General features: G+C 34.8%; 1 protein-coding gene across 4 annotated transcripts in view; it reads left to right on the forward strand.

Moving 5' to 3' along the window:
• The window catches only part of GRM1 (glutamate receptor, metabotropic 1), a 354908-nt gene that overhangs the window by 108418 nt on the left and 221392 nt on the right, over nt 1–25098 (forward strand). For all 4 annotated transcript variants that reach the window (XM_004673917.1, XM_004673920.1, XM_004673918.1 and 1 more), the window contains exon 2: nt 3524–3773. In XM_004673917.1, the coding sequence (XP_004673974.1) occupies nt 3524–3773 (250 nt within the window). The remainder of the gene's footprint in view (nt 1–3523; nt 3774–25098) is intronic.

Raw genomic sequence — 25098 nt, forward strand, 5'->3', positions numbered from 1 at the left:
AAAAAAAAAAAAAAAAGGTAGAGAAGAGCACAAGGGACTATGGTGATGGTGCATGGATGAATTGGTGTTGGGAATTTTGTAGGGTTACACCTGAGAGGAAAAAGCATACAATGTACAAACAAGAATGATGTGCATGTATGTGTATAAATTATATATAAAGACATCATTCGTCATGGGCAAGAACATTATAGAACTCTTCAGTTCATGGAAATGGGTACTGTAGAGACATTAGTGAGTTTAGGGTAATCCAGGAAGATAAAGGTGACCCAGGGGAATGGAGAAAGTGAGAAGTGGACAGATAGCAATGGAGATGTTGGAAACTGTAGCTCAAGTATAGCATATTAGTCCAAGGGAAGGTATTTTGTCATTCCAACAAGTAATTGAAACTTTCTTTAGAGGAGTGATAGCATCTGATTTACAGTTTAGGATAATTTTATTTGCTGAGTGTGTAATAAATGGGAACATGAATAAAACAGGGAAACCAATCAGGTAAGAAGGGCAGTTGTCTTGGCAGAAATTGATAATTACTTGGGGTAGAGGGTATTGTCAGTGGTGTGCTGATATTCTCTTTATCTGCTCGGTGAGCAAATCTTCCAGTGACTGTGACAGTAAACTCATCTTAATCTCAGTTGACCCCTCAGAAGGTCACAGCTCCCCTTTCCTCTCATAAACCTTAGTCAATGACTAACAGACAAAACAATCCCTTTGCCACGGGGGTGGGGTGGGGTGGGGTGGGGATGTATTATCTTTGTGGTATAATTTGTGCATTAGCATTCATGTTAAACTGAAAATCATCCTCAGTATTCTCTGCTTATCTTCCCCTGCTTCTCTGTCTCCTCCTTTCCTCAATAACTAACCTGAATGCAAATCTTCATCTTGGCTTTCTTAGTGAACCTGATTAAAACAATGAGTTTAGGGAGGCAGAGGTTGAAATAGAGGAAAGAGACTGGATTAGGAGCATTATGGGAACAGATCTAGAATATGATACACAGAACATCTCTTTGTTTATTTAAATCTTTGCTGGATCATGGCACTACTTACTAATAAGAGATGACTGGAGAGAGTAGATTTGCAATGTAGAGAGGGAAACACTTTACTTCAGATATGTTAAAGTTGTTAAAGATATGTTGAAGTTGTTAAAGATATGTTAAAGTCTATAAATGGATATGTCAGAAGGGCAATTTAGTACATGAGTCTTTTGTCCTAAAGGGTGGTACAGTGTATAGATTTGTTGAAAATCTCTATGCAAACATCCATGGTATTCAACTGGCATTTGAAGAAATGTTACTGGAAGGAGCACTTAGTGAGAGTATAGATGAACAAGACAAAGTTTCCCAGGACCCAACCCTGGCATGTCATTTAGAGTTTGAGCAGAAACGGAAAATCTAACAAATACATTGAGAAGTTGTCTGTGAGTGACCAGGGAACTGTGAGGGTGTTGTGACACAGACACTGAGAAAATGAAGTGTTTGTAAGAGTTGAATGCAGCTGAGTATTTGATGGAGATGAAGACAGAACAGATCATGGGATAGGATAACAGGGCAATTATTGGGAAGAAGATTTTGACATGATGAAAATAAGTGGTAAAAGAGAATGGCAGAAATGAAGGACAGAACCTCAGTCTTTGTGTTTTTTTCTTTTTGATTGACATTATTAGAAGGGAATAAATAAATTTATAACAGAGAAGGGCCAGTTGCAGGGGAAGTTCTTTGAATAAGCAAAAAGTGGGGTGTCCCAGTGTTCACATTCTGGAGTTTCACAATCAGTGTTTCTTCAGGAGAAACACTTCAAATTTATACTAGGAGAGATGTCAGAGAATATGAGCACCAATGAAGAAAGCCCCCTAGATGTCTTGGTATGTGGCTGAATTGGTTTTCTTTTATTATCGTGTTCTTAAAACATGAAGCTGAAGATCCCAGCGGAGATGAAGGTGAGAGGAGGGGTTAATAGCTTGGAGATTTAAGAAGAAAATGAAATGACCATGTTATAGACTAGGAAAAATTATTTACATGTGAGATGTAGTATAATATTGTTACATTGCTGAGTGTCCATTTTGGGGATGTTTGCATAGAGATTTTCAACAAATTTGGTCAGTATGGCTGTAAATATTTTTCCAGCCATGTCTAGGTTCTTATGTGTAGACATGGAATAAAGAGTGGCTGGATTTGACTATCATTAGGAATTTGTCAAGAAAACACAAGGGAGTTAGGGAATTAGCAAGGGAGGAATTATGAGGATTAAGTACAAGAATTAAGCTGGACTAAAGCAAATGAAAGGGAAAATGAAAAAAAATAGGGAGGTAAATAGACTGCAAGATTTCTACTGGAGTAAGGGTGGCAGAGTATATATGAGCTGGAAGGATAAGTGGTATAGACAGAGACTGGGATGTTGAACACCCACGTTAGGGATCTGAGGAACATTTGTGATAATAAGGTAAACAATGTGACCAGGAAAGAAAATGGGCTACAGAAAATACTGGGTGGAGGAGGGTGAGAAACTGAGGAAGTGAAAAACTGAGGAAGCAAACTGGATTATATTCCTGGGTGCAAAGATCTCCAAACTAGGAAAAGGAGCAGAGAGATGGTCAGCATCACAGTGGACACTAAAGACAGTGAAATAAATGGGGACTTGGCATAATATAGTATTTTATTTCATTTCTGTTAATCCTTTGTCTTTGAAGTGTATATATACTTTTTAAAGATTTTTATTTATTCATATAGTACAGGCCAGAGATGCGAAGGGTGAGAGGATTCACCAGAGACAGAGTGGGGAGCAGAGCAGGCAGATCAACGAAGTCCACTGCTGAGGGGAGCGGCGGGCGGGCCAGGAGAGGTCTGCCTTGCCATGTGGTCTCCTCTGGGGCAGGCTGGGATCGAACTCATGTGAAAGTGGCTTAAGCTTCTTAGTGCTGTGCTTTAACCCACTGTGCCACAGGGAGGGCCCTGAAGTATATTTTTATAATGATAATAAAGAAAAGCATATAGCTTCATCCAAATGAAGGTGGGTTTTGACTAAGCCCTACAGATGTTTCTTTTCTGCTGTCTCTGGCCATACTTGTTGGGCTTACTCTAAATGGAAATGTTGCAGGGCTTGCCGTCACCCAGAGTATCTGCCTGGTCACCTTGCAGCCGGCACCTGCAAGCTGGCCTATGAATAGCCCGGCTCCTGAACTGGTTGCCGCCCTACCCCAGTGTTCTGACTTCTCCCAAATTGTTAAGATCTGGAACAACCACTATTAATCTTGGCTGTCAAAGAGGACAGCATTCCATCATTGCTTAGAAGTTATTTCACTGTGGATGCCTTAGCTCAGAGAGCCCCTGATTTTCAAATAACAGATCACTTGATGACGTGATTGATGGCTCTCTTTCATCCATCCAGATCTTTCTTTAATCCCAGATTATCTTTACATGTCATTTGGCAAGCCCTTCATCTCCATTCCCTGTGACTAATGGGCCCTTATGCCCGCTTGTAAGTGTTGCAGCCCCCAGGTTGTCTTGAACATCTGCTGATTATTTCTGGACAGGAAATTATGGGGAGAGCGGAATGGATGCTTTCAAAGAGCTGGCTGCCCAGGAAGGCCTTTGCATTGCTCATTCAGACAAAATCTACAGCAACGCTGGAGAGAAGAGCTTTGACAGGCTCCTGCGCAAACTCCGAGAGCGACTTCCCAAGGCCAGGGTTGTGGTCTGCTTCTGCGAAGGCATGACAGTCCGAGGCTTGCTGAGTGCCATGCGACGGCTGGGCGTGGTGGGCGAGTTCTCACTCATTGGAAGGTAAATCCCCTTCTGTCTCTGTCTAATGCTTGCATGTACACTTTGCCATAAATATCCTTGCTACTGTGAAACTGGACTTCCTGACTCCCAAGCCCAGTGCTTTGTGGCCTGAACACTGTCAGGGGTATTACTGAGTGGGAATGTTGGCCTTTTCCTGATAGAAAGGTAGAGCATAGCCAGCTAGGACAAACGATTAGACAATTTTGGGAAAAAGTGGTAAGTTGCCAAGATATAATTTGTAGTGGAGAATGATTCTTTTCATTGTTTCTATTGACTGTACCTCTTAAATTGACAAAACAAAGTGAACACACTAATACTTGTATCTTCATGACTACGGAAAAAAAAAAAAAAAAACAAAAACCAGAAACCTTACTGGAGTATTAGTGGATGGAGGGTAGTAATAAAGATGGAAATATATATTAAGATTTGAAATTTAAAGAACAAGAGAAATGCAAGTGAAAGCATGTAACTGAACTTTGAAGTTTGATAATATCTTTATGGTTATAGGGTGGCTAATAGTGGTGCTCTCAGTATTTGATCTCTGAAATTGCAGGTGGTAGTTTCTAAAATGTTTGCTCTTCCAGAACATACATACTTGTGTGGGAACAGGCTTTCAGAATGAATGTATTTTAATGGGTTATTGCTTTAATAGATATCTTGTTTAATTTGTAATGTTCTCATTCTATAAAGAAGCTGCTAAATTTTAACAAGGAACCTAATTTATGTCAATGATAGTCTCCAATGATCTCCAGCTTAGTCACACTCATCTTCCAGATTTCTTGTTTCCTTCTATTTCCTGTTCTGTTTACAGTATAATCATATGTCACTCGCTGAAGTACCTCAACCACAGACCCTCTAGGAAACTGGGTAGTGGTGGGGTAGGTATCATCACTTGACCTTTCTTTCTGTCCTTAAACTTGTGCTGATGACTGCAATAATTGTAAGACTAATCACCATCTGGGACTAAAGGCAGAGACCATTTCAGAGACTTTAGAGAAGAATCTAGGCTGGAAATACAAATGAGTGAATACAGAAAAAAATAGTAATACTCTCCATGTATGAGAAAGCGTGGAGTCAGCCTCAAAATATAATTTGACATTATGAGAATTACTGTTTTGGTTAAAATTTGTACACTGCCACAAAGTTATCATTTTGTGTCTTCAACGCAAAATTGCCTTGAAGCTATTTAAATGCTCATAGAAATATAAACATATTAAGAGGACATCTTTAAAGATGGAATATTATTTCCTTTAAGTGTGAACAGAATGTAAGCAGGATGAAGAATTATACAGGGTAAGATGCTCAAGATATGCACCAGGACAGATGGTATACAGATACTCAGTTTTTAAAATTGTTTTTGTAAAAAGATTGCTTTTATGAAGGGTGCTTGTTTTAAATAATTCCCATGTTTACCATTTTCAAAAGAACAATATTCTGCTTTGTAGAGTTATTTCCTTTAATATCCCTGAAGAGGCTATTTACCTGGATTTGGGAGATCTTGCACAGATGTGGCAAATGTGGGAACCCTTGAGTGTATAGACTGTCTAATTATAAAAATATAATTACACAAATTGCCGCAGTGAGTAAATTGGAGAACTAGGGACTCATTCCATCACAACTATTTAAAAACTGGACAAGGATACTAATGTAAACATAAGCCTTTGCTTAAATTATTTTGCTCTTGCTTGCCTGTTAATACTGCAACTGAGCTCACACAAGTATCTTTGAATCTCACATGTGCCTGCTTGAAAAAGAGGTCAGCTACCTGTAATATCTATTTTATTTTTAATCTCACTCTTTCTCTGCTGTACCTCTTCTGGGTCTTACTGACACATCCTAGGTAACTGTGGTAATAATGAACATCCAAGCTTTTGGGGATTCTGCTCCCAGTATTAATCGGTACCACTGTTAACACCTGCAGCCCTTGAAACCAAAGCTATGATCCAATTGGTATTTTGTACCTTTCTGGGCTATATATCACAGGGGCATACCAAAGCTGTGTTGACTTTTACTCTCATATCTAAGAGGATCTTTTGGAAACAAATTCTTTGCAACATTTTCCTCCCTTCGGAGAAAGACAAGTATGTTGAAGAGTCCATGGGGAGCTGACCTGTGGGCAAGACCAAGCAATAACATTTTGCCAGACCTAGAATTAGCCATCCTTTCAGATGCTTGATTGTCCCACTACCTGTGGGATAAGTTCTCCCCCACCCCTCAATGGGCTTGATTCCCTCATCTCAACAGATGTCCACAAGAGTTCCCATTTAACACTGAATTGCAAATTTTAGCTATTTGTAATGCCTGAATTTATCTCCTTCCTATTTAAAGGAATTTCACCTACCAAATGATAAACTCCTTTTAGGTCAGGGGTTCAGTTTTTTTTTTTTTTTTTTAAACTAGACATGGTATGATCCTAGCTTCTGCCTCATTCACAAGAGAACATGTGTAGATGGTGATGGACTTCATTTCACAGAAGTAAGGATAAGTAAGTCATGGTATAAATTGGAGCAAAGGATTCTTAAGAAATAAGGACTTACTGAATGAAGACATATTTTCTGATTTCCATGCAGCCTCTGTTCTGTCACATTTCACATCCAACATATGATGAATTTTTGTTGGCATTATGATCAAAATGTATGCAGACTTTGGCGACTTAATGCCATTCCTATAGTTATTAATCTGGCCCAAGATACCCTCATTTATCACTTGGAATCTTGGAATAACAATCAAGTTATATAATTTAGTGCATATATACTGTATATACTGTATTTAGTGAATTTTTATTAGTGAATTGTTAGAGAATAAATCAAAGCAAGAGATGGGTTAAGAGTTCTAGTTCTGCTAAAATGCTATGATGTGATCTCATTGAAGTCACTTTATCTTCTAGTCTGTTTTTTTTCTACAAAAATTAATAAGTTAACTTCAATTAACTTGAAATTCTTTTCAGTCATGAAATTTATATTAATTCCATGGGTCTTTACAATGATAAATAAGAATGTACTTATTGATTCATTTTTTCCCTAAAATTATTCATGAATTTGGATTAATCATTTTGTATTTTTTATAGCTTCCTTGTTAAAAGTATGATTATTGAATATAGCTGATCAGTATTTGTATCTTAATATATATCATGGATAGTAGCCATTGGGTCCCTAGGAGATAGAAACCTTCGACTTTGGACAAGTTGACAGTATTCTCACCAAACAAGCTAAATGACCACGAATCAAATTAGTCATCATGTAATAGAAATAGACCTTATAGTCTATATGAAATTGCTTTCTTTGATATAATTCTCAGAATTGTACTATCTGTAAATTATATCGTTATAGTTAATGATAATGGTGATCATGATAATGATGGTGATGATAACACTTGTTTAAGACATTGCAATATCGTCTTAGTATATGAAATAATTACCAATAATATTCCCACTTTGATATGTGGGAGCATGAGGAACTTGTCAAAAAGTGCTACAAAGTCAAAACTGAATATGATCTCAGGCAATGTGGATTCATAAACTATATGCTAAATACTAAGCTCTCCTGTGTGCTAAGTAATGAGTATGTTATAAGAGAAATTAGCGTTACCTCTGGTTTCCTTTCAGTTTGCTCTGTCTTCTACATCTAATTGTTTAGGTTTACTTCCTTGGGAAAATCCACTGTGAGATTCTAGGGAAGGAATATTATATTTCTAATTCTCTATTTCTTTGAAACCTTTTTGTTCTCTCAGAGTATTATGTATTTTATATAAAATAATTCAACAAAGTGTCATTCTTTTCAGGCTCATTATTTTTTATTTTAACATGAGTATTCTAAAATATCACTCCCTATTTGCATGCTGGTCTGTATCTATGGGGCTCTGTAGAACAGTCTGAAAGAAGTAATGTTTGTCTGAATTCTTAAATTATAATGATTAAAATTCTAATAGTTAACTGATAAATTTGTTCTGACTTCAATATTGTTTCACTTGAATGAAGTGAAATGAGCATAATTTGTATGTTTGACACTTAATAATAGCTACCATTTAGGGTTTTATATGTACTAGAACAGTAAGTAATATAGTCTATCTCCATTCCTAACAAAAACCCTGAAAGTGTGAATTAAATGGTAGAGAAAATTAAAAAATAAATCAAGTTCCTAAATTTGGTGTGGAGATGAGATTAAAACTTCCTGCTATATCATAGCATGTAAATACTGACTTATATGTAAGTGTTGAATTGTAACCTCCTAAAAGATTGGCACCGGATCTATAAACTTGTTTATTTCTTGACCATACCTAGCATTTGGTAAATACTCAATAACTATTTCAAAGCTGGAGAGTGAGAGAGAGCAGAATGAAGAGATTTTTATTGAGTGACCCTTGATTTCCCTGTCATTTCCTAGATCAGTAAGTTTTACCTTGTGGTAAGGGTTTTAGTAAAGGTTGATGTTCTTTAATCAGGCTCTACTTCAACTGTTTGTCAGTAGAATAGAGACTCAAATTTGCCCACCTCTTAGGTTGTACTTTTCTTTTTAAAATATATTTATTTATTTACATCATTCTTCATTTTGTACATTTTTTCATCTCATTTGTAATCCCTGCGGGCTTCCCACCACCCATTCACCCATGTGCTATCACCATAGTCTGTGTGTTCTTTCCACTCCTTACCATCCCTGTAGAATGTCTCTGGTTCATAGTTGTTCATTGATTTTTGTTTTTACTTTATTACAATTGTTTTTTTTTTCTTTTTAAATTTCCTGGTCCCTTACACTCCTGCTATGAGTGAAACCGACTGGTATTTTTCTTTTTCTTTCTGACTTATTTCACTAAGTGAAATAAATCCCTATTCTAATGGTCAAAATGCCTACTTGCTTGTTAAACCATAGCTGACTGTTGTGAGTGGGTCCCTGTGGGAACCTTTGGTCCCCTGCAGAAGGACTCTGCTCAGCATAAGTAAGCTTCCTGACGATAGATAGACTGGTATTTGGTCCTGTCCTGAGCTTCCACTTTGTTTTCTTCATCTTGGGAAGCTGGTTTAGTAGGAATCTACTAAGATAAAAGGTTAAGAGTTTCTGACCACAGAAAAGGTGTACCATAATTTCCGTGTTTACTAACAGCTGTTCTAGGATGAAAAGTACAACTTCTAAATTGCCTGTTCAGAATAAACATCCAATAAAAATGAAATCAGTCACTTTGCTTTAAGTCCTCTGTCCCTACTACATCCTGGACAATCAAATGTAAGTGTATGGTCCTTACATTTCAAATGCCTGTTCATTACTGGTGTAGACTGTCTTATCTGTCATCTCTCCCAATTCTGAGGCCCTCTTGCAAATTTATTTTGATCATTTTTCTTTCTGTTTTATTGGGATTTCATGGTCATATAGCACTGTATAAGTTTGATATATGCAGCATAGTAATGTACATAGATTGTGAAATTATTATAATAAATTTTGTTAACTCTAAAATTTTATATGTCAATAGATAAAAAAAAAGAACATGAAAAGCTTTTAACTCATGATGGGAACTTTTAGTACTTTTCCCCTTGTAAATATATCATGCAACAGTTTATACAATAGCCAACATATCATACGTATTATACATATACATAACATCCATTATGCTTATTTATTTTATAATTGTAAATTTTTTACTGCATTCATATAATTCCCACAATTATACTATGACCTCTAGTAACCACAAATTTAATATTTTTGAGTTTTTTTAAATATTAAACATATAAGTGTGTTCAACAGTATTTGTCTTCCTCTGCCTGACTCATTTTATTTAGCATAAAACCCTTAAGGTTCTTCCGTGTCACAAATGACAAAATTTTCATCATTTTATGGCTGAATAGGATTGCATTATGCATATTATATAAAATGTGTGTGCATATATTTGTATTTTTATATGTGTGTACTATACATGCACACATCTATCTGTTGATGAACCTTGAGGTTTTTAATCAGGTCTCTGCTATTTCAAATAATATTCCAGTGGAAGTGGGAATTAAATATTCCTCCTTAAAATAGTCATTTAATTTTCTTCAGTTGTATACCCAGGAGTTGATATGCAGTAGTTCCATTTTTAATATCTTTTTTTTAAAGATTTATTTATTTATTTGTACAGAACTGGGGTACAGGTCAGAGATGTGGAGGGTGAGAGGATTCACCAGAGAGAGAGTGGGGCACAGAACAGGCAGATCGACGAAGTACACTGCTGAGGGGAGCAGCACGTGGGTCAGGAGAGGTCTCGCCATGTGGATCTCCTCCTGGGCAGGTGGGGATCGAACTCATGCAGAAGTTGCTTAAGCTTTGTGCAGTGTTTTAACCCTCTGCGCCACCAGGGAGGGCTCCCATTTTTAATATCTTAAAGATCCTCCATCTGTTTTCCTTAGTGATATGCCAATTACAACCCCACTTATAGTGTAAGGAGTCCCTTTTTTGGGGGAAATCCTACCAGGCTTTGTTACCTGATTTGCAGATAATTTTCTCCCAACCCATGTGGGATGTATTTTGATGGTTTTACTTTTTTTTATGCCATGCAGAAGGTTTTTAGTCTGGTGTAGTCCCAATAATTCTTTATTAATTTTGTTGCTTGTGATATAGCTGTCACAGCCAAAAATCATTGTTAAAACCCATGTCAAAGAGCTTTTCTCCTATGTTTACTTCTAAGTGTTTTTATGGCTTCAGATTTTACATTTAAAGTTGTGAACCTGTTAATGTAGAGTGGCAGAGAATAGAGGTCCAGTTTCATTTTTTTACATGCTTGAGCCAACTGGTGTGTTTTCCCCATTAGATCCGTTTTTCATTATGTCAACAGAGTATTTCTCCCTCCTATCTAAAATGATCCGTGGAAGGCTAACACCATGATTTTTTTTTTGTTGAAAGCACATCAGACACACTAAACATACATTTGAAAGGTGGTTGGAATGGGACAGTTACTTTATTTTTAATGAAGCCATTTCTAATGGTTTCATTTTTAAACAAAGGGACTGCTTCATGTTTACAGTATTTTTGGGTCTCTTTCAGAAATTAAATTCATGTTTAGAAAAGTGACCTCTATGCCCTTGAAACATTGGATGATACATTATGGTGTCAGGTTTCACAATCTTTTTTTTTTTTTTAATAAAAAATTAGTCTCTTTCCATTATGGAAAAAGATGGGAAATATATAAAGTTTGCAGGCAAAATTGTAAAGGTAATGTATTTTCAATTTGTGACTTTAAAGTTGAGCTTCCAGTGAGGTGTGGCAGCCCCCCAAATGGATTATAATCAGGAGGCTGGCAAAACTGATGGGCATTTTCGTAAGTAATGATCACAACTTAGAGGTGCAGAAATTGGCCTTCTCAGGGTTCCAAAGGCAGAAGAAATAACTATTAACCTGATAGGATAGCCCATCCTTAAAATACTAGCATTCTAAAGACAGTTTTACAAAGATTTGTGGAACTTTAAACTGTGTGAGGGAAGGAGAAGGGCTTTTAAAGAGTACCTTATGGAAAAAAACAACAACAACAACAAAACATTGCTTGTAGGATATTGACAGGTCCTTTAAGCAGTGATCTCTACCACAGCAATGCTGAAGTAATTGGAGTGAGGGATAACTGATTTCTGCCTTCTGGAGAACAGAAATCTGAAAAGAGAAAGACTACACTATCAGGATCTTCACTTGCCTTCAGGGTATAAGAAACACTGAAGGCAAGGATTTCCCTTGCGTTCTGTATCTCTACAACACTGGCTCAGTTTGGCTGAAAAGGGAGGTCATTATGATTCAGCTCAGTTTCCGTTTGCTGCTGTTGAAGGAATTTATCTTAATACATTTTTGTATTCCCTGTGATAGTTTATTCCTAGCCTGGTCGAACATCAGAAACACAGGGGCATTTAAAATTACATATTTCTGGATCTCTCCCCATGCCCATCAATAGGATGTCTTGGTATGGGATTTTTTCATTTTCCTTTTAAAAAATACCTAAGGTGAGCTAGGTTTTACAACCACTGACTTTGATGCCCTGCCTACATGGGTACTTGATAATCAGGTGATATTCACTATGAATTAGTTGCTTAGATGTATATAAAAGTGAAGATGAACAGTTGAATTTTAGTTCTATTTTTAATTTCTTTAAATTTGTCTTCAAGATTTTCTTTTAAGAGGATTGATATATCCAAGTATAGTAAATAGTAAAAATACTAATGGTAATGATAATAATAGTAAACACTACTTGCATCTCTGCTTATTTTCTATGCTTCTTTTTCTCCTGTTGCTCATGGATACAGAGTTGTGAACTAGGACTAATCAAGATGCAGAGTAAGAAGCACTTACGCTTGAAACAGCTTTAACCTCAGTTATCTCTGATTCCAGTTGCTTGGGCTGACCAATGAGCTATTATATCTTGCTAATTGCAATTTATTAACTAATTAATTAATTGGGGTCTGATTAATGTGTTACTCTACAGCTGCTTGTCTGACTATATTATAAGCCTAGGAAAGTCTTTTCAATCTTCAGCTTCCTGGGCTCCATCTTCTTCAGATTCTAATTAATTATGCCCGGGAATGGTGAGGAATTCATATGTACTCTTCAAATCAGCCTTATTAGAAATCACCAATTTTAAGTGTATAATCTGATGAATCTTGTTGACTGTGAGCGCAGTAAGTGTCACAACATTGAACGTTTCCAACACTGCAGAGCATTGGTTCATGCCCCTTGCCAGTCATCTGACTTCCTTGCCAGTCAACTCCTGGGCATCAGCAACCACTGATCTGCACTGTCATTCTCTTGTCTTTTTGATAATTTCATATAGAGGGAATTATATAGAGTGGAGTCTTTTGTTTCTAACTTATTTAAATTAGGAAAAGTCTTTTGAGATACCTATGTTTAAGCTATTTTAGTAGTTAGTTTTATAGGTTTTCCTTCAAAGCTTATATGTACTAGTAGCTTCTTAATTGCTGAGTGGTATTCCATGGCATGGATATGCCCTACTTGTTTTTCTTTTATTGAAGGCCAGTTATTTTTTCCCAGTTTTTTCTATGAGTAATGTTGCTTGGAACATTTTTGTATTTGTGTGTGTTTTGTATAGCATGTTATATATAATTATATATATATAATGTGTGTGTGTGTGTATATATGTGTATATATATAATGTGTGTGTGTGTGTGTATATATATATATATATATATTATATATTTCTTTTTCTTTTCAAGGAATATCTAGAGGTAAGATTATAGTTTAATGGTAAGTTTATGTTCGCTTATAAGAAACTACAAAACTGTTTTCCAAAGTGGCAGTAAAATTTTATCATCAGTTGTAGTTTCTGTCCGTCTTAATCACAATAGTATTGTCATTTTTTTTTTTTTTTGGCTTTTAGCAGTTCTATTTGGGGAGTAGTGCCATCTTTTGTGGTTTTAATTTGTACTTCCTTATGACTAACAATAATAGTGTCATTAGGAATACTATTTTGTGTACATCGTAATGTCATTTTAGTTGAAATCTCTTGTACGCATCTTTGTACTTTTTTTTATAAAATTGTCCTAATTTGGAGTATAAAGACAATAATTTGGGGACCCAAGTCATTTATTATATATTTATAGTATATATTTTCTCTCAGTATATATCTGAAATTAAAATTATTATTACTAAGGTAGGTTAATGTTTTAAATTTTGGAGGTTCAGTTATCAATTTCTTCTTTCATGGTTCCTGTTTTTGTGCTCTGTCAAAGGTGGTTTTACTTATCCCAGGTCACAAAGATTTTTCTAGAACTTTCATAGTTTTTGCTTTGTTTGTTTGAATATACAAATAAATTTTATATTTGATGTTAATTTTTGTATATGTTCTGAAAAAGATAGTTTAAAAATGATTAATTTTGATGAGTACTTCAGTTGTTTTATGCCTATTTATTGAAAAGGTTGTCCTTTCCCCCATTAAAATGACTATTTTTTGTTGAAAGCACACATTATGCACCCTCCATTATATTAGAATATTTGAATTTATTTTAGCATTCTACTTTATCTTTACTTTTGATTTGGTAGGTATGCTTTCCTATTATTTTATGAACAGTTGCTTCTTTGATCTTTAGAAACTTAGAGAATTTTCAGACATTACTTACTTGAATATTTAGTCTGTTCCTTTTGCTTTTTCTACTCCTTTTGGTCTCCCTGTTATATGTATGTTAGTATTCTTAAACTTGTCACAGACTTTCCTGAGTCTATTATTTCCCTCATTTATTTCCCAGCTCTCCTTTGTGTTACATATCTCTGTAATCCATCTTCAACTTCACTCTTTCTTGTGCCATTTCAAAACTACTGTACTTTTCAACTCCAGTGTTTCCTTTTGATTCTTTAGCATAATTTCTACTTATATTGATACTTTAGAGATTTTATGATGCCCTCTTATTTATTTTGCTATATTTATACCAGAAATTTTGAAGTCTTTGTTATAGTTGGCATCTGTTCAATTTTCCTAGCATTTGTTGTTGCTGACTCTTTCCACATAGGACTGTCACATTTTTCAGTGTCTTTAAATACCTGTGGGTTTTTTCCCTCTTAATCTGTGCATTTTAGGTAGTGTATTGTAGCAACTCTGGATACTAAATCTTCTACTTCCTCCTCCCTGGGGAGGTGGTAGGGAATGCTCACAAGCATTATAAAATTCTTAACCTTTTTCACAACGTAGACAAAACATAACATCAAATGTAAAATTGTTGTTTGTTTTTATTTGTTTTGTGGCTTGGCTAAGATATTATCTTTGTGAAGTCCTTGGTTTCTCTCCTCAGAAGGTACATCTTTGGATATGTGCTTACTCATCCTGGTGTAAGCAAGGCTTTAATAGAATACATTTTTTTATGGTCACTTTGTGAGCTGTAGATCTCATTTGGTATTGCACTCATCCATTTGACTTCATTAATTACTGACTGATCTTTATTGATTTAGACAATGCTTGGGACATTAACTCTCCATATCTGACAATTTTGGTCATGCGTACTTTTGGAGACCAATCTTTATTTTTTTTTCCCTCTGACCACAGGAGATGAAAGGTTTGGGATGAAGAGTTATATAAAGGCATTTTCCTACTGAAAAGTCCTTAGCAACTCCTAACCCTGTCTTATCTCTCTTTAATCTAATTTTGATGGATAGTAAAATAATCACTTTTTAAGCTATTATAGAACATAAAATAAATAACCTCTTGTAAATGACCAATTATTCTCAGGTTTTGTTTTAGGCATATTCTGTGAAAAGTTGACAATTATACAAGATAAATTTACATTCCCTTCTCCCTGAGTTCCTCACCCTGATTCCTAATTATAGCTATAATCAATGTCATATATGTTCATACAGGATAATTTAGATCTTTGGTTTTTAACTGACATCCTTTAGAAATGAGCATGGGGTTCAAAGTGTCCTGATAAAAATTATATATATATATATATATAAAATCATATCAATATATATATAATTATATAAGTATATACATATAAATATATAAAAATATATATTTATATTATATATACTATATAAATATATATAAGGTTATATATACATAAAATTATATATATAAATTATATATATAAATATACATTGTGTGTATAAGAATATATATATATATATTCTTACTTCATTGTTGATTTTAGACAGCATTTGATTTATACCATCAGGTGTGGTCCCCATGCTTCACTGCCACCACAGCACCTGAGTCCCATCACCACAGTCTCTCGTGTTCCTCCCTGCCCCAGTTTTGTATTTTAAAAGTAACATTTAAAGTTGTAAAAAGCATGCTTTGAACATTCTGTGTAAAAGTTTTTGCACTCTTTTCATGGTAGTAATTTCCTCCTACACATGTATAGTCCCTAGAAATTACGATAGGGGAATTTTCTAAAGTGTAGATATGGCTGCAGGGATTTGTGAAAGCACTACACAGTGACTACAGAGTGTGCCCTCAAGGGATTTTGGATGGCTGTTCCTCTCTAATAAAGAGCTCAACACGGATATGGTATATTTTTCCTTCTTAGCACACCAAATGTAGTACATTATGCAGCTATTATAATTCACTCTACTTAATACCTTTAGGGATTGCAAACCTAGCAAAAATCTCAAGGGGCTGGAGTCACAAAAATTGTGTAAGCAAAGTACAAGAGTATGTTGCCTTGTATGCTTGTGCCAGTATAGAAGAATATTGAAAATATGAAATGAATTCATTTATTTAATTACTACATCCTGTTGTTAATATTTACATTGATATCACTCACTTAGTAAGATCTACAATTTCAAAAGGATAATCAAACACTTGTGAACTAAGCTCCAGTTTATTAAATTAGAGTTGTTTACACTTGTACCCACAAGCTCTTGTGACTTGAGTTTTCTGTGGAGAAGAAAAGATAATTTTTTGAACCTGAGTTTCTCTAGAAAAAGACTTAGGAAATGTACGTAGTTTATACATGCACATATAATACACACACATACACACACACATATCTTGTCAAGTTTCAGTTGGGAAAGAACCTGCTTATAAATTTAATCAGTTGCCGTTGCCAACTTTGAGGTTCTTACTGGATGTTTGCTGGCTTTATCAATTGTTGCTGTGTGACTCTTTCTCTGTGTAACTCACAAGTCACCTTGGCTTTTCTATAATAAGATAGCAAGAGAGAAAGAGGTTGCAAGAGAGTGGGAAATAAATTGAGAGGGAGATAGTGAGAGAGACATGGAAGAACCACTATGTGTCAATGACTGGACTGTGTTCTGAAGTGTAATTAGGTAATTTCATTATTGTGTAAATGTCAAAGAATGAACTTACACAAACCTAGATAGTTTGATTACCTGACATCTAGGCTATGTATAGGAGCCACCAGCATACATGAACTCCAGTGGTGGCTACATTGGAAACATAGTGTATTTGTAACCTAATCATGAAAGGGATTTCATTACTTTTACCATGTTCTATTCACTGGAAGCATTTCACTAGATCTAGTGACTCAAGACAAGAGAATTGCACTAGAGAATGAATTACAGAGTGCAGGACCATCTTAGTATTGCCTATTACAATAGTAAAAACAGATACTGGATTGAATGCACAATTCATTTTTGGGGAGATTTTGACTTCTAGTCATTTCATGTTCCTGTTTTTTAAAGCTATTATGTTAAAAGGAGTCACAATGGAACTTTTGCAGTGACAGCATTAAAGGAAATAAGTAGCCTCTGCTAGTATTATCACTTGTGTTTTCTGAGATTTTTAGCAGATAGATATCATAACCTCTACTTTTCTTTGAATTCATTGAAAAAATCTTTCAGAAAGCCTGCTGCCTTTTGTCTGTGTGTAACTACATACGAGGTAATGCTTCTTGGTGAGATTTATTATCTATATGAATTTGAAAAGCAGTAAATTAAAAATAGGATCATTTTACCCGATAGAAGTTGGTTTGACTTTGTAGTTTTCCTTCAAGATGATAAAAAATAGTGAACAATTCAGTACAACTAAATGCAAATGCAGAATTACCCAATTTTTAATTCATAAACTAGAGTTTTCCATACACAATTCAAATGATATGGAAAGCAATGTGGATAATATATCTTTTTTATGGACATATATAAAAAAGGCCCAGTGTCTTACTTACAGATGTTGTAAGTTTCATTAGACTTTGAAAACTCACTTTATTTCACGACCATCATTGTATTAGCTCATATATACTCCATGATATAGTAGTATTATCGCCTTGAGAAAACTTCTCTCTTTCCTCTTTTGTAAAATGGAGATAAATAATAGTACTTAACATGCTCACAGATCACAAGTTCTTTTGTTGATCAAATGAAAAAAATAGCAGCATGTGTAGAGTAGGCCTTTTGTGTGGCTCATTGCTGAATTTCTCATACCTTTATGAGTGATTAGAACTTAGTAGGTATTCAGTACATACTTGGTATTGAATAAACTGTTTCGCTTTGTAGTACTTTATACATAGTAAATGCTCAATAAATTCTAGCAATTGTGATTCTTTAGTCAATAATAGAGACATTTCTTTAAAGTCAGTGAGGATCCTTTATCTGAAAATAGATGAGGAGAATTTATAATATAGTAGGTTTATTGATGTGCCTGATTTTGATTCCTCATACTCTGTAATTGCTCTTTTATATCTGATAGATCAGCAGACTACCCCTGTTTTGAAAATTAGAGAAAAAAATCTTTTTGTGGGATTCTCAGTAAATTGGGTGAGGAAATAAGGATGGAAGACTCAGAGATCTAGCCTTACTAAAATTTCGTTTAGATTGCTTGGCTATATCTCCTGTAGAATCAACAATTCAAACATACTTGAAAGAAAAAGTAAATTTTCCTTCAAAATAAATTCAATATTATATATTTTTCATGTTTTTTAAGCAACCATAACATAGTATTTATTATATGCCATAATAACTAGTTGACTTATAAATTCTTAGATGAGATAGGTAAATCTTTTAATTAACTTCCTTCCCAATATTGTTTAGATTTAATTTCTATGATGTAGTTAATTGAATTAATCAGTTTTTAACCAGCAACTATAAGAGTCAGAAGTATCTGGCACTGTTAGTGATAATTGAGAGAAGTGATCCTTTCCTTGCAAAATAGCAATGATAGTGTAAGCTAATGTTATCTCAATTAACAAATGTTAAAAAGAAAAGGATACCTGGATTGTAGCCTTGCTTCCTCATTCATTGCTGAGAGCTTGCATCAATTCCTTAACCATTTTGCAGTGGTAGTACCAATCTGTCTCCCACCACCTAGGACCATTGCAAACTTGAGTGGAGCTAATGAAATTTAATTGCTTAACAGAATCCTCCTCTTTTGTTTAGTTTATTCTTGGTATTTAATTATTTTATGCAATAATAAATGGGATTTTTTTTTTATTTCTTTCTCATACATTGTAAAATTTCCCAATGTTAACCTGCATGACACTATAGGAGTACAGGTAACTGCAACTTTTAGTCATATTGCTACATAGATTCAGCCTGCGTTTTCTCTTCTTCTAGCTTTTAGGAATTTCACTTCAAGTCTGCATATTATTTTCCTAAGAGTTCCAGGAAAGGTTGCAACAAAGTCAGAACCCTTCCTGTCTGACCTTTAGACCATTGTAACATCAATTTCCTAGTCCCAACAAGAACTGACATGTGTTCCCGTTGTGACTTTCCTTGATCACAGCAGGCAAGAATAGACTATGCTGAGTCACTTTTTAATCTTGGAAATTTTAGATTCACTTCACTCTGTTTGATATGTTCTGAAAATAGTTTTCCCAAGTTAAATTTCATCTCTTTCCTCTAGGAAAAGGTGTATTTTAAAAATTCTGCTCACTTTTATTTTCTATGTAGCTCAGTTTAAATAGTTTTTCATATCTTTAATGTTCCTAAATTTCTGTTTCAGAATTTTATAGCAATTAAAATCTGATACTGACATCATATTTCTAATGTAGATAACCTATGAGTGATATTTTGTTAAAATTTATTTCATTACTTTCTCAGTTATTATTGGCATAGTATCTTTGCCTTTGTTGGATTTCATGGAAGCTCTGATTAAATATCTTTTTTTATTTTAGATTTATTTATTTATGCATACAGAACTGGGGTAGAGGCCAGAGGTGCAGGGGTGGTGGGAGGCTTTACCAGAGACAGAGTGGGGAGCAGTGGGTGGGTCGGGAGAGGTCTGCTGCACCATGTGGATCACCTCTGGGGTGGGGATGGAACTTATGCCGAAATAGCTTTAGCTTCTTAGTGCAGTGCTTTAACCCGCTACACTACCAGGGAGGGCCTAAATACACTCTTATAATTTTGTCTTGGTTATCTTTAGTCCTTGCCTTGTTAAATTCATTTAAAACAAAGTTATAACCACAAAAATCACTGTGAAAGATCACTCTCTGATTCTCATGTAACTACTGAATTTTATAGCTATACAAAACATGATTAATTTCAATAATAAGTTTATAGAATTCTTTTATTATTTTGATAAGATTCTCTTTAAAAGCAGTTTTACTATTTGAGAACAGATTTACAAAATTAGAAATCAAATAGTATATCATTCCTATATTCTTAAGGTTCAATTCCTGGTAGTACTATCTAAACACAACTGTGGTACCATTAGTTATAAGCAGTGAAACAATACTGATTTAGTGTTGCTAATTAATATCCATCTATTACTCAGATTACCTCAGTTTTTACCTAATACCCACTTTCTTTTCATTACAATTATCTAACATGTCTCCTTAGTCTCTTCTCAGACTTTCCTTATTTTTAATGAGCATTATAGTTCTCCATGGGTTTAGTCAGTATTTGTAGACTGTTTCTCAGGTAGGTTTCCCTATTTTTCTAACAAGTAGACTGCAATCATGGGTTTTGGGGAGTAATGTCTTATTCTCATCACACTGCGCCAGGCATACATACTATCAACACAGCTAAGCCCTGTTGTTAGTGATTATTATCCAGTAATTGGTAAAAATTTGTGGATGGATATTAAATCAGAATAGTTGATAATGATAAAATAGATTCAAATCTATTTTTTAAAAAATTGCTTATTTAAAGGTAATTTTCTTTTTTATATAAATTTATTTTACAGCATTCTTCATTTTGTACATTTTTCCATCTCAGTTTTAGTCCCCGTGGACTTCATACCACCAGTTCACTCGTGTATTGTCGTCATAGTCCCCTGCACTCTTCCCGCCCCAGTTTTTATCCCATTCTTTCCACCCCCTACCATGTCTTTGCTTTATAGTTGTTTTTTTGTTCTCATTTTTACTCTGTTAAATCTTCTCTCCCCACCCCCCCGCACTTCCCCGGATCCCTTAAGCTCCTGCTATGAGTTTTTTTCTTTTTCTTTCTGGTTTATTTCACTGAGCATGGCCCCTTCCAGCTCCATCCATGTTACTGCAAAAGGCAAGAGTTTATCTTTTCGAATTGCTGAGTTATATTCCATTGTGTATACGTACTGCATATTTTTAAACCAATCATCTATTTTTGGGCATTTGGGTTGATTCCACATCTTCCCTATTGTAAATAGTGCACGATTTAAAGGTAATTTTCACTGGATTTCCAAGGTCTATGTAGAAATTGTGTCGATGTTCTCATGTTTAGGGCTACCTGCTCTGAAGCAGCCTTCCTCTCATTTTTAAAAGAAGTAATCATTTTAACCCACTGGCACTGCTTAAAGACCAGCTGGGTAAGGAGACGACCTGTGATTTAAATTCAAAGCCATCAGTCTACCCATGAAAGGAATCAAGTCTGACCTGGAGATTTAGGATTATAAAATGAGAGTTGCAGATTCTGATTTGGAAAAGGATCTTGAGAAAAAGATCCCGGTCAGAAGCCACACACATAGACACTTAGTCATTTATTTTCAGATAGGAACTAAAGTAGCAGACTGCAAACTACTACAGAATATCAATTGTTCAAATTGAGAAAATAAAGTTAACTCTCTCATACGCTTGCTCTCAGAACTGACAGAAACGCTGGTCTGAGCCTATAGCACCATAGCGAGCCTGACTTTCCCACTCTGTGGAGCCGGTGCCTGACCAAGGGTAGAGTACCGCTTGGCTGGCTTGCAGTTGGGAGCCCCAACTAGGTTTCTGGGGGAGGCAGGGACTGGGCTTAGGACACTGTCAAAGATTTGAACACTCTGCTCAGCCCTTTGCATGAGGGGAAACTGGAGGAAAACAAGCAGTTGTTTACATTGTACAGGCAGTAGCATGCTCAGAATTAGAATTCATAATTTCCAATTTTTCTTTTCTTCCTTTAACAGTTCTATAAATCACCTTAATAAGTCATTACATTTTTTTTGTATTTTTTACTTTAAAATAATATTTTGTGTGGGTGTTCTGTTTTATCTTTTTTTTCTATATTAAGCAGAAATTATGTAAGAATTACTTTGTTTATTATATCAGGTTCAGATTTCCCAATTAGGCATTAATTAATTGTTATTAATGATGAAAGGGGAAAACTAAGCTTTGATGCATTTCCATCGATTGTGCAAGACAGAAAATAACCTTTGCTGATTCTCAGATCATAGATTGTACCTAGAGAATTACCTCTTTTAAAAACAGAAGCGTGTATTTTTGCCTTCACAAGCAAAACAAATTAGATTTTAGAGCCTTTGGGGAAGGGGCTAAATGTGAAATATATATTGCATGGGTGATATCAGTTAATAGAATTCCTTTCTACACATCCTATTTTAATAATGAACTAGAAAAAAGATAACATTTTTTCTTTGTTTTACTCCTATAAGTTTTACAACTTTAATAACTTTATTGTTTTCTTTTCATTAAATCAAAATAGGGTGAAGCATTCAAAATGTCATTAATTTACATTTTACCATAATTGGTTCTCTTAGAATTTTTACTAGTGTTTTTATGGCTTATTTTTTTGTAGCCCGATGTCTGGTTGTTATTTTAACATACTGTACTTTAGCTATAACATGGTTTAATATGCTAGTATGGTACCTGAAGCACAGTTGACTCTTGAATAAGAACTCACCCTTAATGAATATTTTTCCAAGTAGATTTTTTGGTTGGTCATAATGACAGAAGATATATAATAATAATAATCCTGGTCCAACTAGACTTGGTTTGTTAACACACTTAAAGCCCATAGAGTTATAAAATGTAAAATTGTAAAAAAAACACCTGATGAACAGTTAAGTCAAAAGGATGACAATATTTTCACTGCCCATGAACCAAGAGTAATTTGCAATAGCACACCTAGGTATACAAATAGATGTGTAGTGCACATGGATAACTAATGCATTTCAGAAGAGGTTGCAATGAATACAAAATGAGCTTAGAAAGAGGTTAGGAAATTGGAAGTGTTCACACATAAGTTGTCAACTCTTAAAAACAAAACAAAGCAAAAATCCAGAAATTCTCCAAAGAACAATGGTAAGAAACAAAGTGTTTAAGACTTTTAATAATGAAGTCTTTGTGATAGCTTCAATTCATTAAACAAGATATGTCTTCTGTCATCACCCAAAGTTAAGAACATGCTCAAGATTAAGAGAGTTCAAAATAACTTACCAGTTTTCAAGTGAGAAAATAAACAGCAGAAAGGAGAGAAGTACCCGTACCCATTATTCTGTTCAGTTTGAGTTTACTCTATTAAAGCATTCATATATATATATATATATATAATATGCTATTTAATATATATATATATATATATATATATATATATATAATATGCTATTTAATAGCCAGGTAATATGCTTTTGTTCACTTACTTCTGAAAGAAAAAAATGTAGATAGAAGCCTGAATAACAGCATAATGTTGGAAATTCATAGGTTGACTCAAACTTTCACTTTCTTCTTTCTCCAAACCACTAACAACTAGAGTAGTTTTGTCTCCTTGTCCCTCCTTTGTAAAATGTGCTGTAAACTAATGTCTGAATATATTAATTAATGGGTAAAAATTTGTGGATGAGGCCCTCCCTGATGGTGCAGCAGGTTAAAGCACAGCATTAAGAAGCTAAAGCCACTTCAGCATGAGTGATCCACATGGCACAGCAGACTTCCCCTGACCTGTCCGCTGCTCCCCTCAGCAGTGTGCTTCATTAATCTGCCTGTTCTGCTCCCTGCTTTGTCTCTGGTGAATCCTCTCACTGCCCCTCCACCTCTGGCCTCTACCCCAGTTCTGTATGCATAAATAAATCTTTAAGAAAATGTGGATGGATATTGATACAGAATGGTTGACATTGATAATCAATTTTGAATGACTTTATAAGTTAAAGCTATTTATTAAATAGAACAGTAAGGAAAGTATATAGTTAGACTATATAAAAGATTGCTTTTAGCATAGTAGTAGAATTATAGATACCAAAGAAGCACAGAGATCATTAAAAGGAAAAAAGTGAAAGGATAGGAGCTTTACTTATTAAAAAGTGGTGAAAAGTTGTATCAAACATTTTTGTAATTTATCCAAGAAGTTCTCACTTTTTTTTTTTTGAAAGTAAAGGACATTGTACATAACATGAAAATTATGGGTCTGCATTCTAGTTGTATACTTTACCTTTTTTACTCACTTCTCATTTTAATAGAATATACCTTAAAATATCTTTCATGGTAAGTCAGGAACTTACTCAATACAGGGTTGCAAACAGATTTATTTCACTAACAAACAGGAAAGGCAAAAATCTCTGTGCTACAATGACCTTTTTTCTTTGACAAATTGTTTCTCTCTAAATGTTTTCTAGAGTTTTTTAGTGGAATTTCTAAATGACAGGTGGATGAAACTTTTCCTCTTTTGAATTTGTCTTGATTGCAAGAAATTAGCTAATTTCATCCCTCAGTTCCCCTCAAGTCAGTTACAGCTGTAGAGACAACGTTATCTGAATTGGAAATAAACTTGAAAAAATCACTCATTTGCATGTCTTATTAGGAGAACAGGCAAGCTCTAATAGCAATTATTACTTGCCTTTTCATGTTGTTCTTTAAATAAAATCTTACTTTACGTAAATGTGCCTTAACCTTTGGAGATCTGCTCATCTATGTAGGACCCAATCTCAAGAAAACTAGTAACTTTGCTCTAATGTTGCAGAGTCACATATAAAATTGTTCTTTTTCTGGATAGGATGCAACATGGTATTTGACAATATGAAATACATGAACTAAGTCACACATGGCCAGATTTAGCCAACAGCCTTCCACGCTAATGCTTTTGTTGAAGAGAGGCCCTGCCCAAATAGCTGAGGCAAACTGGGTGTCTATATTTTCCCATAGAATTGGTAATAAAAAAACCTAGTGTACCTTTTTAATTAGAATGTTAAGTTTAGTTACTACAATAAAAATGAAACCCTTTATCACGATGTAGGCAGTTTACAGCTTATAGGGCACTCCATGTGGGTACTTCTGGAGATTCTGGTTCCTTCTAATTTGTTATTCTCAGCTGCAGGGTTCAGAGGGATCCTTGCATTATCCACTGTTCGAGTTTGGAAAACTAAAGCAAACAAATGGACATGGAAGTTCTACACATCCATCATTTCTCTTTACATGCCATGGGCGAAACTTTGTTACAATGTCATATTTAGCTCTATAAGTGAGAAATTTGTTCTTTTCTCTGCTTTGTCACTTGTCTAAATAGAAGCTTTATTATATAACAAGAGGAGAAGGGATTTGGGGTCACACCTATCATTTTCTGTCCAAATTTTCTGCTATTAATTAGGCTTGTATTGAGAGGCAAAGTGATAGAAGGAGAGGCAATGTGAATATTAACTGATAAACTTGGTAAAAATGGTAGTTACTAGTCTTGAAATGAGCTAGCAAGAGCTAGGTGTGAATAAATCTCTGAAGTTTAGTTTCTATCTGTAAAAAGAGAGTCTGATTTGGTTTCTATGACTTGTGTTATGATCTTAATTTGATCTCTTAAATAAT

The sequence above is a fragment of the Condylura cristata genome, unplaced genomic scaffold (assembly GCF_000260355.1).
Source record: "Condylura cristata isolate star-nosed mole 26May11 unplaced genomic scaffold, ConCri1.0 scaffold00001, whole genome shotgun sequence".
Taxonomy (NCBI): Eukaryota; Metazoa; Chordata; class Mammalia; order Eulipotyphla; family Talpidae; genus Condylura; species Condylura cristata.